The sequence below is a fragment of the Nasonia vitripennis genome, chromosome 1 (genome assembly GCF_009193385.2).
Source record: "Nasonia vitripennis strain AsymCx chromosome 1, Nvit_psr_1.1, whole genome shotgun sequence".
In the NCBI taxonomy this organism is placed as follows: Eukaryota; Metazoa; Arthropoda; class Insecta; order Hymenoptera; family Pteromalidae; genus Nasonia; species Nasonia vitripennis.
Genome location: NC_045757.1, coordinates 32,856,195 through 32,868,797, shown reverse-complemented (window position 1 = coordinate 32,868,797; position 12,603 = coordinate 32,856,195). Strand labels below are relative to the sequence as shown.

The 12,603-nt window shown below is 35.0% G+C and overlaps 4 protein-coding genes across 4 annotated transcripts; 1 reads left to right on the top strand and 3 right to left on the bottom strand.

Annotated features, from left to right (window-relative positions):
- Nucleotides 1–233: 233 nt before the first annotated feature.
- On the bottom strand, nucleotides 234–2,978 carry LOC100113719 (coatomer subunit epsilon). The gene is made up of 3 exons (XM_001604582.6): nucleotides 2,645–2,978; nucleotides 1,350–1,838; nucleotides 234–1,266 (listed from the first exon to the last, which is right to left on the bottom strand). Exons 1-3 carry the CDS (start codon nucleotides 2,744–2,746, stop codon nucleotides 952–954), a joined length of 906 nt encoding a protein of 301 aa, XP_001604632.1. The 5' UTR covers nucleotides 2,747–2,978; the 3' UTR covers nucleotides 234–951.
- A 218-nt stretch (nucleotides 2,979–3,196) lies between these two features.
- On the bottom strand, nucleotides 3,197–4,517 carry LOC100113694 (N-alpha-acetyltransferase 20). Its single transcript, XM_001604515.6, has 6 exons — nucleotides 4,244–4,517; nucleotides 4,102–4,126; nucleotides 3,843–3,933; nucleotides 3,641–3,770; nucleotides 3,431–3,567; nucleotides 3,197–3,347 (listed from the first exon to the last, which is right to left on the bottom strand). Exons 1-6 carry the CDS (start codon nucleotides 4,294–4,296, stop codon nucleotides 3,262–3,264), a joined length of 522 nt encoding a protein of 173 aa, XP_001604565.1. The 5' UTR covers nucleotides 4,297–4,517; the 3' UTR covers nucleotides 3,197–3,261.
- On the top strand, nucleotides 4,518–7,849 carry LOC100680035. The gene is made up of 8 exons (XM_008216979.3): nucleotides 4,518–4,707; nucleotides 4,948–5,066; nucleotides 5,146–5,390; nucleotides 5,471–5,697; nucleotides 5,774–6,046; nucleotides 6,121–6,318; nucleotides 6,393–6,958; nucleotides 7,042–7,849. The coding sequence occupies exons 2-8, from the start codon at nucleotides 4,984–4,986 to the stop codon at nucleotides 7,178–7,180; spliced, it is 1,731 nt and encodes a 576-aa protein (XP_008215201.1). The 5' UTR covers nucleotides 4,518–4,707; nucleotides 4,948–4,983; the 3' UTR covers nucleotides 7,181–7,849.
- LOC100120348 (DNA replication factor Cdt1) lies at nucleotides 7,006–12,302 on the bottom strand. The gene is made up of 4 exons (XM_001603947.6): nucleotides 11,826–12,302; nucleotides 9,727–10,641; nucleotides 8,823–9,345; nucleotides 7,006–8,665 (listed from the first exon to the last, which is right to left on the bottom strand). The coding sequence occupies exons 1-4, from the start codon at nucleotides 12,009–12,011 to the stop codon at nucleotides 8,172–8,174; spliced, it is 2,118 nt and encodes a 705-aa protein (XP_001603997.1). The 5' UTR covers nucleotides 12,012–12,302; the 3' UTR covers nucleotides 7,006–8,171.
- Nucleotides 12,303–12,603: the final 301 nt, after the last annotated feature.

Here is a 12,603-nt window from a genome sequence, read left to right as displayed (position 1 = left end):
AGGTAGGTATATATGTTCAACGCACTGTGTTGCGATTTTGCATTTGATTCGAGCATTTAAAGCCGTCATTCCGCTATATACTGTAACGCGACAAGTGAGAGAATCGCCAATTTTTTAAAATAAATCTATTTATTGTTAAATAAACATATATGTATATTAAAATGTAAACAGAAAATGTAAAATTTTGTAAAATAAGTGCATATAATATAAATACAATGGAAACATGAAAAATGTATGTCAAATAAATCCATATTTTAGATAATATATTTTCTGCAGTAATCAATCCTTACACTTTTGCTACAGATTACAAAATGGCAGCGATATATTAATTTTATGTTAATGGACGCTGTTATAATGCAGTTATTCTTCTAAAATTCAGTCTCTGCAAAAAAAACAATAAAATAGAATAAAACAATATCAAAACATCCAACACTCACAGTTAACAAACACTCTCTCATGTTTGATCCTATTTTAATTTATTTTTAGTCAGAAACTGTACCAAGAAAGCAAACTGCTACCATTTATCAGTCATTTTTTGAATTATACTTGAAAATGGTGATTTTTCATTGCATACAATTTTAGTACCCGCACATTCTTTTTAAGATTTAGAAGGTTCCTTCATACTAGATCCTTTTTAGCAGCAAGAAGTATGTCAAAGGAGGTTCAAGCCGACTTCATAAATCCGTTATACAGCTTCTTAATGAATATAAAAGTATACTCTTCATTGAATTTTTCCGAGTCTTTTTTATCAAAAGTTATGTTGGAAAAATTTAGAAAATATCTATCAAACTTCAGAAATATTCTACTAGTCTGACTAGATAAAATATAATATAATGTATAGGAGTACAATTCTACATCTACAGAAAAATTCAATAAATTAAAAATACTTTTATAATCATTAAAAGACTATCCTCCCTTAATCCTGGGCTACATTAAGTAACTTTAGGTAACTTAGGCTTGCAGAGAGGCTGAATATTCATCCGCTAGCCTTTGGAATTCAAGTTCTTTCTTAAGATAATCTTTAACAAATGGATGTTCCATGTGAGAATCCTTCAACTGTGTTAAATAACGATTTGCGACTTCTTGCGGCTTTCCCATATGCTGTGATAAAACAATCATATTGATCAGTGTATCTGGATTATTACTGTCTTTTTCCAGAGATTCTTGAAGCACATCTTCAGCTTCTTCATATTTTTGTTGAAGAATCAAGCTAGTTGCTTTGCCATTCAGCAACATTGTTGTACTTGAATACTTCTCAATCATTTCCTGAATTAACACAATCATTAATTAGTATTGATTAAATCAATCAGAATTGAAAAAAAAAATTATTTTTTTGAGAAGAGAAATACCTGGAAAATGTAATAAGCTTCCTGATACTTTTCACGTCCTGTAGCCAAATTGACCCATGCCAATGCAAGTTGTGTCAAGGTGGCATCATCATCTTTTTCTTGCATGCTCTTCACTTCTTTTGTAGCCAAATCAAGACGATCCATTTTCAGGTAAATCTGCACGCTTAGAGCTGAACATTCCAAATTCTCTGCCTTATGTAACACTCTGAGGGCACTTTCTAAATTATTCTCGTGATAATAAATTGTAGCTGCTACTATTTTGAAGTTGTGAGTTTTGAGTTTGGCTGAAATGGTGGTCTTGTCAATTTCACTTAATATTTTATCTCTGTGATCTGGATGAGCAAAGTACTCAGCGAGTAGTTTTAGAGGCAAAAGCTCTTCTGGTGAGGAATCCTTGATCTCATCAAGAACTATTCTGAATTTGCGCTGGGCAATGTACGCTCTGTACAAGAAGACATCCCGCTCCAACTCTACCTCTGGCGACGAAGGCTAAACAAATTTTGATTCATGAGATGATGATTTCATTATAATATAAAAACTTCAACTAACAGGCAGGTTTCAATTATTTAAAGAGTAAATTTGAGATTACTCTAACGCAATCAACATTGATCTTTCCAGTGCTGAGCATATATATCTATGCAGGAAAAATGTGCCAAAGCAATATAACAAATCTACTTGGATATGTGACAACTATGTTAATTGAATGCTGACACAAGGCTTAAAAGTTGAAGGGTGTCAATCCAATAAAAACTTTTTTGTGAAAATGCTTATTTTGTTACTAAACTTTATTAACTGAAATACAGTAAATATTTTCAATTGGTATGGATTTTTTTTAAAATACTTTGTTCATTTATAAAAAAAAAACAGGTAATTTTTCAATGTAATTATAAAAAATAATTAAAATGCTCCAAAAAATATTCAAAAAGTGCAGGGACAAAAGCTGCTCTAAATCTTGCATCAATAAACGAATCAACTCTTTGACAATCAAAAAGTAATCATCATATCTAACTATCATATTAACCTAAATCCCACGTCAAATCTCAAAACCATAAAAAAAACCCAACATATACGATTCTTTACTGCACCCACGCGAACCACCTACAACAAGTGAAACGTCACAGCTCGCGAGCAACAATCGCGACCATAAAAAGCGAGAGCATCAAACAAACGACTGCAGCGAAAAAGGAGTAGCCCCGGACATGTGTCAAAGCGGCGGCTTAAAGCTACACGTAGACCCTCGATCATACAGCGTATGTGGGTGAAATTTTGAAAAACGGGTCAGAAAATCAGCCCACCTTGACTTTCTGGGTCTCGTTGATGCATTGCTGATAGTTTCCGATGTAGAAGTTGTTCTTCACGTCGAAGAGCTCGTCGACGTCGTTCTGCTGACGTGCCATCTTGCCTGTAGATCTGAGCCGACTGAGGCCACCGTCGCCGTCTGCAGCGATGCGGACACCAGCTGGTGTAGCTATATATATATACGTTGCGAGAGTGAGAAGGTCTGTCTCTTTCTCTCTCTGCTTTTATGCCATTGCGGTGGGATGATATATAGATGCTGTTGCTAACTTGACGTTGGACTATTATATTATATTGGAAAACAGGGTTTTCACTCGAGATCGTCGGGAAATTTTTATGTATTTTGCGTTTTGGAGCAGATTTTGGTGCCGGTTGGCGGTCGATAAAGTAGATTTTTTGGAGGCGCGTTTAAATATGTATTGTAAATAATATTAGGAACTTAAGAGAAAATATTTAAAAATAAATGAACTTGTTTAAAAAAATGTTATTCTTATAAGTTTATAAAATCATAATTTTTTCTTAGAAAGTCCATAAATAAATCTTTGTGTGAATAACTGTGAGAAATTTAAAGTCATCATTTTATTCGTCATTGTATTCAATATAAATAGGTACAAAATTAATCCACTTCTTCAGGTCGCACCGGATGTGCTAAAGGAACTACTGATTGCTTTTTGACATCTTTCGATAAGGCTTTTCTCATATCTGCAAAAGATACAACATTTTTTTCAATTCAGTTACTGCGTGCAAATGGAATGAAATCAAAAGACAATTTATTTCTGGCTTACCGTAAGCATCTTCGTCAGGATCACCACTATAATATTCTAATACAGTCCGATAAACTATATATCCTAATTGTTGGTACATGTTTATTGCCACTTTGTTACTAACTCTCACAAAAAGGTCTACGAAATACGCTTGTTTTCTGTAAGAAAGACATAAATTAGATGAATTGTATAATAGTCGTGATAAATTTCAAGTTGAAATTAGTTATTTACTTTTCTGAAACCTCTTCTAAAAATTTCATAAGGGTAGCAGCAAGGCCCAGTCTTCTATAGTCAGGAGAAACAGTGAGAGCTGTGACATGTCCATGCCAGTTATCACCAACTCCTTCTGCTTTTCCCATAACTGTTAAAAACGATATTTATAAATCGATTATCATATAATGCAAATTTTGATAAAAACTGTTTGGCAACTTACTGTAACCCATGATTTCACCACTTGGCGATTCTGCCAATTGGAAATACTCAGGCCAGTGTGCTAAATATTGCATATAAAAAGATAATCCATACTAATAATTTTTATGTTAAGAAATATATTGAAAGGGAGTACCATGAAAACAACAGTTATTACAATTATAATTAGCTTGTAATCAAGCAATTAAATACCTCTAAACAAAGATGCACTTAACAAACCATATTTATGTACTAAATATACATAAGAAAATATAAAAGGATACAGTTTCTGTGAGAGGATCCAGATTACTGTAACAAAAAACGAGAAATTTAAATTTCTGCTAAAATCTGCGTGCTCAAAGGGTTAGCGTTGCCGCATAAATTAGCGCTGATAATCTATCAAAGGCAAATCAATATATCACTCACACATTATTAAATTTAAATAAGTCATCGCAGGTGAATGGTCTTAACGTAGACATGTCGACGAGGTAAAGGTTGCAAAATTTTGCTAAGGAACTTTAGTTTTGGTATTGTTGAGAGCCAGAAGCGTCGGACTACTGCCTGAAAGTGAACGGCAGCTGAGTACTTTACTTCGAAAACGCGAAGCGCATGCGCGTGAGTATTTGAGGTTAAGTATCCCTTGTAATTCTGGTAATTGTTACCGCCAATTGTTGTTGCTAAGAGAAGCGACAACTTCAGCGCACTGAACTCGCATTCAAATGTTAGAGTACGTTATGCCAGTAAGATGTGTAAAAATGCATTTTACGCGATGAAAATGTGCGGCCTGCTAGTAAAATTGTGCTTTTTTTAACGTCTTTTTAAACGTAGCGGCTCTGAACGCAGTGTTTGTAAGATAAAACTGCATACGGTTTAGCGAATAAGTGCTTATGGTACGTGGTCTACTTGTTGCCGGCAATTATTTTGTGATTTGTATTGATTACTTACTTATGGTTGGAAGTAACGTGATTTTCATTGTCAAGGTTTTGAAATTCTACTCCGAAAATATTATAAACATTATGTCCGAAGTTTTAATTTCTGCAGTTTCATTCATAATCAATTTGCTTTTATCTTAAACAATATGTCATTAATGAAAGTTATGTGTTTACCTAATTACTATTGCCTAATTGCAGGCTACACAGCAGAAGTAAATCTCAGTGTGTCCGAGCATGGCAGACTCACCTGAATTTAACAATTGGCTAAGGCAACTCGAATGTCCACAAGCATTTACCACTGATTATGTCAAAAAAACGTGAGTCTAAATTTTCTGTATTGCTTATCCAGATATATTTCAATTTGCATTCATCAATGTTTTTCTTTTTGAATTTTAGACTTGAAAAAGGTGTATTAGGATTGTTATGGGAAGACTTACCCAGAATTGTCAGACCATTACAAGAGGTTTCAGAAGCAAGGAAGAATATTTTATTGTACAAAATAAAGAATGAGCCCAAAGATTGGTTGATTCAAAGTGTAAAAAACAACATTCATATTAAAGAAGAAAGGAAAAAGCTTGATACCAAAATTAGAAATGCAGAAGAAAGGTGGAGAAAGCAAGAATACTCATGTCGTCAAAAAGGTGATAAATTTAGCGATTTCTCCAATTGAGTGAAGCTTTATCACATTTCTATTATTATCTTGATAATTATTTTCAAACAGCACATTTGTTGGAGAAAAAAAAAGAGGAGAGGCGCAACTTACAACTGAAGAAAGAGATTCTTAAAATAAAACTCGAACAGATGCAAATGCAAATAGAAAACTGTTCTAAAATGCAAGAAATCTGCAATCACTTAATGCCTCCCACTGTGGATGAAATACCTCAATCAACAATAATTGATTGTCTCTCTCTTGTTAGCAATTATTCTGGTGGACCAGAAAAAAGAAAAGTTTGTTGCTTTTTATGAGTTTAATATTCTGATAATCTGTCTGCAAATTTTCTATTTGTTTATTCATTACTTACAGGTATGGAGTACAATAGCAGAGTCTCTTAATCCTGTCAAAATACCAATACTATGGAATGCTTTATTGGCTGCAAGATCTCACTATACAGATTTTATCATTCATTTAGACATTGAACAAACTGAAGATGATTCAAGTCAAAGCAGAGGTATTATAGATACTGGCATTGCAAAGATTTGCAGTGAACACATTGACAGCGTAGCCAAACGTTTTTTACGCAATGGAAGAATGAGGAATAATGAGTTGACAACCATGGAATATGTCGAAAAAATTGAAGTGAGTTACACTTATTATTATTATAGTTTTATAACTTCTATAACTCTACAAAATGCAACTATTTGCGTTTTCAGCAAATAATCGAAGAACAGCGCCCAGAGTTAACTGATTGGTTGCCATTGGCGTTAGAAGTTAAAAAATTAGAAGTTTTGCAGTTTGAATTTCAAAAAGAAATGCAGGCACTTGAAGAACACTTACCAGTAGACAGCATCAGTGTGGACGAAGTTTTGATGCAATTGATTGCAGAAATAAAGACTATTGATAGCCAAATAGTAAATTATACTTTTAATAATTATTTCCCAAATGCATAAATTCTTTCAATTTATAAATTTGTCTACTTTTACAGGCTGACCGTGTCCAAGAAATCCAAAATGCCTTTGGACTTTTAAAGTCATCTGGAGCATTGATCACAAAAACGAAAGAATCTCTAGTTAATGAACTTGAAAAACTTCAGTTGCTTCAAACAAACGAAGAAAGCCAATGGCTTGATATCGAATTAAACACCGAGTTGATCGACTTCTATAACAATATCAACGTCGATGCGTTAAGAAAGATTATGCTCAAAGGAGAAACTGGTGCATACAAGCAGTTACGAACGTGTTTTGCTAAAGCTTCGTTAACCGTAGATGCACCAATCTGTGGTGACAAAGTATCGAACTTTCCGATGTTGCGAGTGCCTGTTTTTTATCTGATAGACTTGTACAAGACGTTCATAATCAATGCGTCGTTAAATAAACGAATGAGTGAAGAAGTTTGGGACATAAACGAAGACTTTCCAGAATCTCCGTTGGATTCTCCAACTAAGGTTGCCTTTCCACATCGTGGTATACTTGACTTATTGAGATTAACTGATTCTGCCTGCCAGAAAGCTCAACAACATAGTGTGGAATTTGAGCAAATCTTAAAGACTTGGTGAGTTTAGTTAAGGGATAGATACAATAAATAGACATTTATTTAAATTTAACTAAATTGTATTTGCACTGTATTTGTTTTAGGTCCAACCAAACTGTGCGTGAGGTAGTCTCCAAGATATTCTGCGACAAGACTGTTTATGGAGCTACTTTGGATGAATGGCAAAAGCGATTTTCTATGATCGTTTACGTTTTGCAAAAATCGAATATCAATGCTGCGTAACATAGTTGCATAGCATTATTAATTCTCGCCTCGAATATCGAACTAATTATAAGAAATTATTTAATTCTGTATTACATGTATATATGTGGTCCACAAACTATTGTTACAGAGATTTTTTAGTAACTTTTTTACAATAAAAATTTTGATTATTATTAATATAATCAGCATATTTATCAAAACCTTTTGTCCATAGTAACTGCAAAATATGATCCCATTTTATACACGTTTATTGCATACTCTTATTATATAAAAGATCGTTGGCTATACATGTGTGCAAACTATACTATATACTGGTAAAAAATTGAATACAAAGTCATACTTTTCATAGTCGCGAACATTCATTCCCAAAGTTCATCTGCAATTTTGCAGTACATTAGTATTATACGCATTTTTACATTATACAAAAAAATATGTAAATATATAGTATAGTTAAGTCTTATATATAAAAATAATTATTATTGCCGAAATTCCTATCACGCTCCTTTGATGAGAAAAAGTACATCTTACGGCATGTTCAAGAACTGTTAGTTATTGTGGTGTATTTTATTTAGTATAATATACGGTCGTAGACTTGAATACATATTAGCGAAAATTAGAGTTTTACAATAAACTATTTTTGTTTTAAATGCAGTCGCAGCATTCTTTGCGCCTAATATTTATTTCGTAATCTAAAAAAATAAAAGTAGACAAATTTCACGTTTAACCGTGACAATGCGAAATCAAATGAAAAATCCTTTTATAAGCTTGAAAAAAATCTTTATTCTAAACGAAAGCTAATGATAAACAGATGTGAAAAAAGCTGCGATATGAAAATAGATTATTGTAAAAACGAGACGACTCATCTAGTAAAAACGACATAGCTTCAGTACCAACAATAAATCACTACAGTCTGTAAAATAACTCGCAGTTCTAAAAGTCAATCGAAATCCCGTAAGATACACCTTTTTTATCAAACTATCATACTTAAGTCCTAGGTTCTCGCGCTCGATAATCATACTTTTTCATCAGCCAGCACCTCCAGTCTTTTTATGACCTTAGTCATGTCGAAGTCCCTGGCGAGTTTCAAATATTCAACTTTCCGCACGACGGGTATCGTCGCCCAGAGAGGTAGGAGTTTGCTCATTAGCCTTATGTGCTCTTCGAGCTCGTTTAAGGTGAGTTTCGTTCTGTACGAGTCGTCGAGTTTTTTCACGGCGAATTCAAGAGGTAGTACGCCTTTCTTCTCAGAGACGAAAATATTTCGTAAAATCTTCGCCATTTCTGGTAGTCTGGTGTACATAACCGCTTCCTTACTCTGGTCCGTCGAACGGGTCATCATCTCCATGGCTTTGGCCGCTTGTTTCGCTCGTACTTTCTCAAGCAAGGAGAGTGGTATTCCTTTCAGAAGTGGATTTGTAGAAGGCTTTATCGTCTTGGGGGTGGCAGGTGGTGTGTCCACAATTGAGATGTCCACGTTTCGTAAGGGCTCTGTCGTTCCTGGCAATTCTGAAATTTATAGATTTATCATAGTGTAATGCCTTTGTAAATTAAAAAAACTCACTTTATAGCCAATCTCAAATATGTTCTTCGTTGCAAAATATACTTATCGGATTTGAAGTTTGATTGTTTAAAAAAATATATATATATATATATATATATTTACCTGTATTAGTAATCGTAGCATTGTCCATCTTCGCCCGATTATCCGCTAGCATTTCAATAGCTTTCTGCATACGCGAACTGTTATTGAACATTATATTTGCCTTTTCCAGCACGTCTTTGGCAGTCGCAAGCTTTTCTCGAGTCGGTGGCTTAGGTAATTCCGACTTCTCGATATCTTTACAAGCCTCGATATCGAACTCTGGATGCCACCTGGTAATCTTGTCTTTGGGTATGACCATGGGTGGGTCAAGACTTCGTAGGAACTTCTCGTGCTCGTCTTTCACAATATCTAGTAGAGCGTTGTAGAACTTGCGTTTACGTTCCAACACGACGTTTGGTCCCATGATGGTTTCTTGGGCGGATTTCAAAACGTTATCTGCATCTGGGGTGTTCCTGCCACTCTTCTCCTTTTCGAGTTCGGCGAACGGAGTAATTACAAGCTCGTACTTTTCGGTATTATTCACACCAAAGCCACGCATTTTTGTTTGTTGGAAGTTGAAAGCATCTGGGTAAATGGTTTTGATCTACAAAGAAATTAATTATTAAGTGGTTATATTTTTTTTGGAAATTAAATATAACAAAAATATAATTTTTGATGACTTTTTGTAATAAGACATAATTACAACAAATTTTAATTCAAATAACATTATAACGCGAGTATTTTAAAAAAACATTCTAATGATATTTTAGAATTTTGAATCTATTACCATTAGTTGAACTAACACTTGTAAACATAAAATTTTCTCTGTTTACTTAGATATGATTCTATGCAACTTGTAGTACTACCTGTGTTTTTATACTACAAGCTATATAAGCAGTACACCATAGATAAGAAATAAATACTAATTATGTGTTTTAAATTGGTTCCAAAAATTTTTTTTAAATTAAAAAAATTAATTTTTTACCTGAGCCAGATGCTCGAGTGTAAAGTCACGCCGCACCAATTCTTGAACGGCAGGCCTGAGTTTCGAGAACGTAACATTTTCCTTGCGGTTGTATAACATCGCAGCAATGGTATCAATGCTACGGAATACTTCTGCCAAGAATCGGTATTTGTAGGGCAAAGCGAGAGCTTTTCCTCCTGTATCCACCAAAGACTGGTATTTTTGATAAGCTGGCGTTTTAGTGGGACTACCCTTGACTGGACTGGCAGGAGCTTCTTTAGGCTCAAAAAGCAGACGACGTGCCGGACTGGCTTTAGGCGAGAGCTGAATTGTCTTGGTAGGACTGAAGAACTTGTTGGGCGATTGAAGAGATTTTTGAGGACTCACTGGAATTTCAAGCTGTATACGTTCAAACTCCTTAATTTTCACTCTTTCTTCGTTTTTCTTTGCTTGCTCTTTCCTGTCTTGCTGCATTTGATTTAGTTTCTCTAACTTATCTTCACAGCTCTTGAACTTATTAATCCTGGCTCTGAGCTCAGCAATTCTTGAGCTAGTAGTTATCTTGGCTTTTATTTCATCCAAACTCATGTCTTTGTTTTTCATTGGTGACTCTTTAGTGGGAGTCTTGAAATAGGCAGGCTCCTGAATCTTCTCTTCAGCTTGGCTAGGTTTAACAGTCTTAGTTACACGTTTTTTCGTTGATTTTTTAGGGCTCAAACATCCTAATTTCTCAAACACAACTTTCTTATCTTCTTCAATTTCCTTATTGACCTTTAGCAGAGTTTCACGAATGTCAGTCTGGCCATCCTCAAGTACAATGGTTTTCTTTGCATTGGCCCTTGTTGCTCTTGATCTAGAGGTTGATTTTGATGATTTGGAGCTCAAGTCGAATTGCAAATTTCTTGCCACCATGTCTTTCTTTGTTTCCATTTTGCTCTGCAAGTAAGAAAAATACAATTAATGTTGACACAGGAAGACAAACATTGAATTACAAAATACACCAAAAGCACAAATAAACAGTTTTAAAGATAAATATTTTATGCATTTGTAACTCCAATTCATAAGCCTGCTTCTTTACAAATGAACCATCAATGTAAGCTGTTATGTTTAAAGTTTATATAACAAGGCATTTGGCAATGCAAGAAAAAATGCATTGTCAGAAAATTTTTCAAGCTGCTCATAACATTTATTGCTACAACTCAGCCATACTGGTTTCATTTGTGCTCTTTCAATCATTGGAACACTAATCTAAATACCACATCTTTTTGGAACAGAAAAAGAAACACATGGAAAAGTGTTATAAAATAAAATTGACATACAAATGAAATATTGGTCCCTATACTTGAATCTATAAAATGTTTTTACATTCTTTTTAAACAGTAAATTACAACAACTAGAAATTACTTTTATTAAAACTTATACATGGTATTAAGTTTGGATTGCAAGTTATTAAAGTTAGACTTTTTACCACCACTACAAGGCATACAATCATTTTAGAAATTTTTTTTATAAAAATAATGGTACGCCTAGCTAGTTGCCGTCAAATAAACGGACATATCAATTCAGAAAGCAAGGTGAAAATAAGTTGGCCATGATCAAATAAGTTCAGATAAAGAGATGTATTTTTAAATTTTGCATGTCAAGATAAGTGATTAATTACTCGAATCATTTGTGCAGTAATTCGCGGACGATAAAAACAAAATGTTTACTTGAAATTTTGAAGAAAAAAAACTATATTATGCGTTAATTTTACAACAAGAAGCAACGCTACATTATTGTAAACAATCGAAGTCGTTCAACATTTATCTCCATTGCAATTGCAATTCGGCCTGCAATAATAATAATCTCCCTGCAATCCAATAAATAAAAATAAAATCTAAAACATTACAATCATCCGTTCGAATCATACAATTAATCCATCAAAAAAGTATTCCAAGTCTCAGAAAAGCCGTTCGGAAAACTCGACGAATCAGCGACTCCATTTCGGAGCAGCCGCATAGCATCCCTTTAAATCCCTAACGGAAATCCCCCAACCCTGCACGCACAAATGCCCGACCCAGAAAGCCACGACGCAATACATCGAACAAAACGAGCAGAAAAAAAGTCAACGAATTCCGTACCTTATTGCTCTTGACTGGTTGAGTCTGATGCTCGGATGACCTGGTGGAATTGTCCTCTGGGATCAGGTCGAGGACTTGCCTTCTATCATTGTCGTCGAGGATTAGAACCTTCGACTTGGCTCGGAGTTCCTCGCTGGCCCGGCGCTTCCTCGTGTGGAAATACGCCGTGACCGACTGCTGCGACATCGTCGTCGTCGTCGTCGTCGACCTGGCTCAGCTGTTTTTTATTCTCCGAGAACGAGGCTGCCACTGGTTAAAGTGCAGCTGTATTACGACAACTTTTCGGCAGAGGAAACGTGCTGCGAGTAGGCTAAGAAAAGAATGCAGGCGGGGGAGAGGGAGAGAGAGAATGAAGAACAGAACCGATGCGTTTTTTGGGAGAGCGTGTGTGAAGTGTGGTGGACGCAATGTGCAACGGTCGTTCTCGCGGGATCTACTGCTGGCGTAGTGGAGTGAGTGACTGTTGGGAGAGAAAAAGCGCGCGATTTCGGCGACGTTGCCGCGTTGTTTTCCCGCGCGACATGCGCCAAGCGGTTAGGTCACGTGGATCTCGAGTCAGGTGGAATAACGCGTGGCGGGAGTTTTTGAATTGGGATTTGATTGTCGATGTTGTTTTTTAATGATGGTTTATCTACTTTTATAGCGTTGAACATAACGTGGTAAAACAGTCATTGTGATTTAGAAAAATTTTCAAATGAATAATCTTAGCTATATGAAATAGCGTTATAGGTATATTTAAAAAATTTTTAATGTCAATCGAATCGAAACATTGACGGGT

Coding starts and splice junctions, on each gene's coding strand:
- LOC100120348 (XM_001603947.6), bottom strand. CDS start 12,011: ATGTCGCAGCAGTCGGTCACGGCGTATTTCCACACGAGGAAGCGCCGG. Junction 10,642..11,825: donor AACCAGTCAAGAGCAATAAG/GTACGGAATTCG, acceptor TCTTACTTGCAG/AGCAAAATGGAAACAAAGAA. Junction 8,666..8,822: donor TGCTACGATTACTAATACAG/GTAAATATATAT, acceptor TATAAATTTCAG/AATTGCCAGGAACGACAGAG.
- LOC100113694 (XM_001604515.6), bottom strand. CDS start 4,296: ATGTCTACGTTAAGACCATTCACCTGCGATGACTTATTTAAATTTAAT. Junction 3,771..3,842: donor TGGTGAAATCATGGGTTACA/GTAAGTTGCCAA, acceptor CGTTTTTAACAG/TTATGGGAAAAGCAGAAGGA. Junction 3,568..3,640: donor TTAGAAGAGGTTTCAGAAAA/GTAAATAACTAA, acceptor TCTTTCTTACAG/AAAACAAGCGTATTTCGTAG.
- LOC100680035 (XM_008216979.3), top strand. CDS start 4,984: ATGGCAGACTCACCTGAATTTAACAATTGGCTAAGGCAACTCGAATGT. Junction 5,067..5,145: donor ACTGATTATGTCAAAAAAAC/GTGAGTCTAAAT, acceptor TTTGAATTTTAG/ACTTGAAAAAGGTGTATTAG. Junction 5,391..5,470: donor ATACTCATGTCGTCAAAAAG/GTGATAAATTTA, acceptor ATTTTCAAACAG/CACATTTGTTGGAGAAAAAA.
- LOC100113719 (XM_001604582.6), bottom strand. CDS start 2,746: ATGGCACGTCAGCAGAACGACGTCGACGAGCTCTTCGACGTGAAGAAC. Junction 1,839..2,644: donor ACGAGACCCAGAAAGTCAAG/GTGGGCTGATTT, acceptor AAATTTGTTTAG/CCTTCGTCGCCAGAGGTAGA. Junction 1,267..1,349: donor AAGCTTATTACATTTTCCAG/GTATTTCTCTTC, acceptor GTGTTAATTCAG/GAAATGATTGAGAAGTATTC.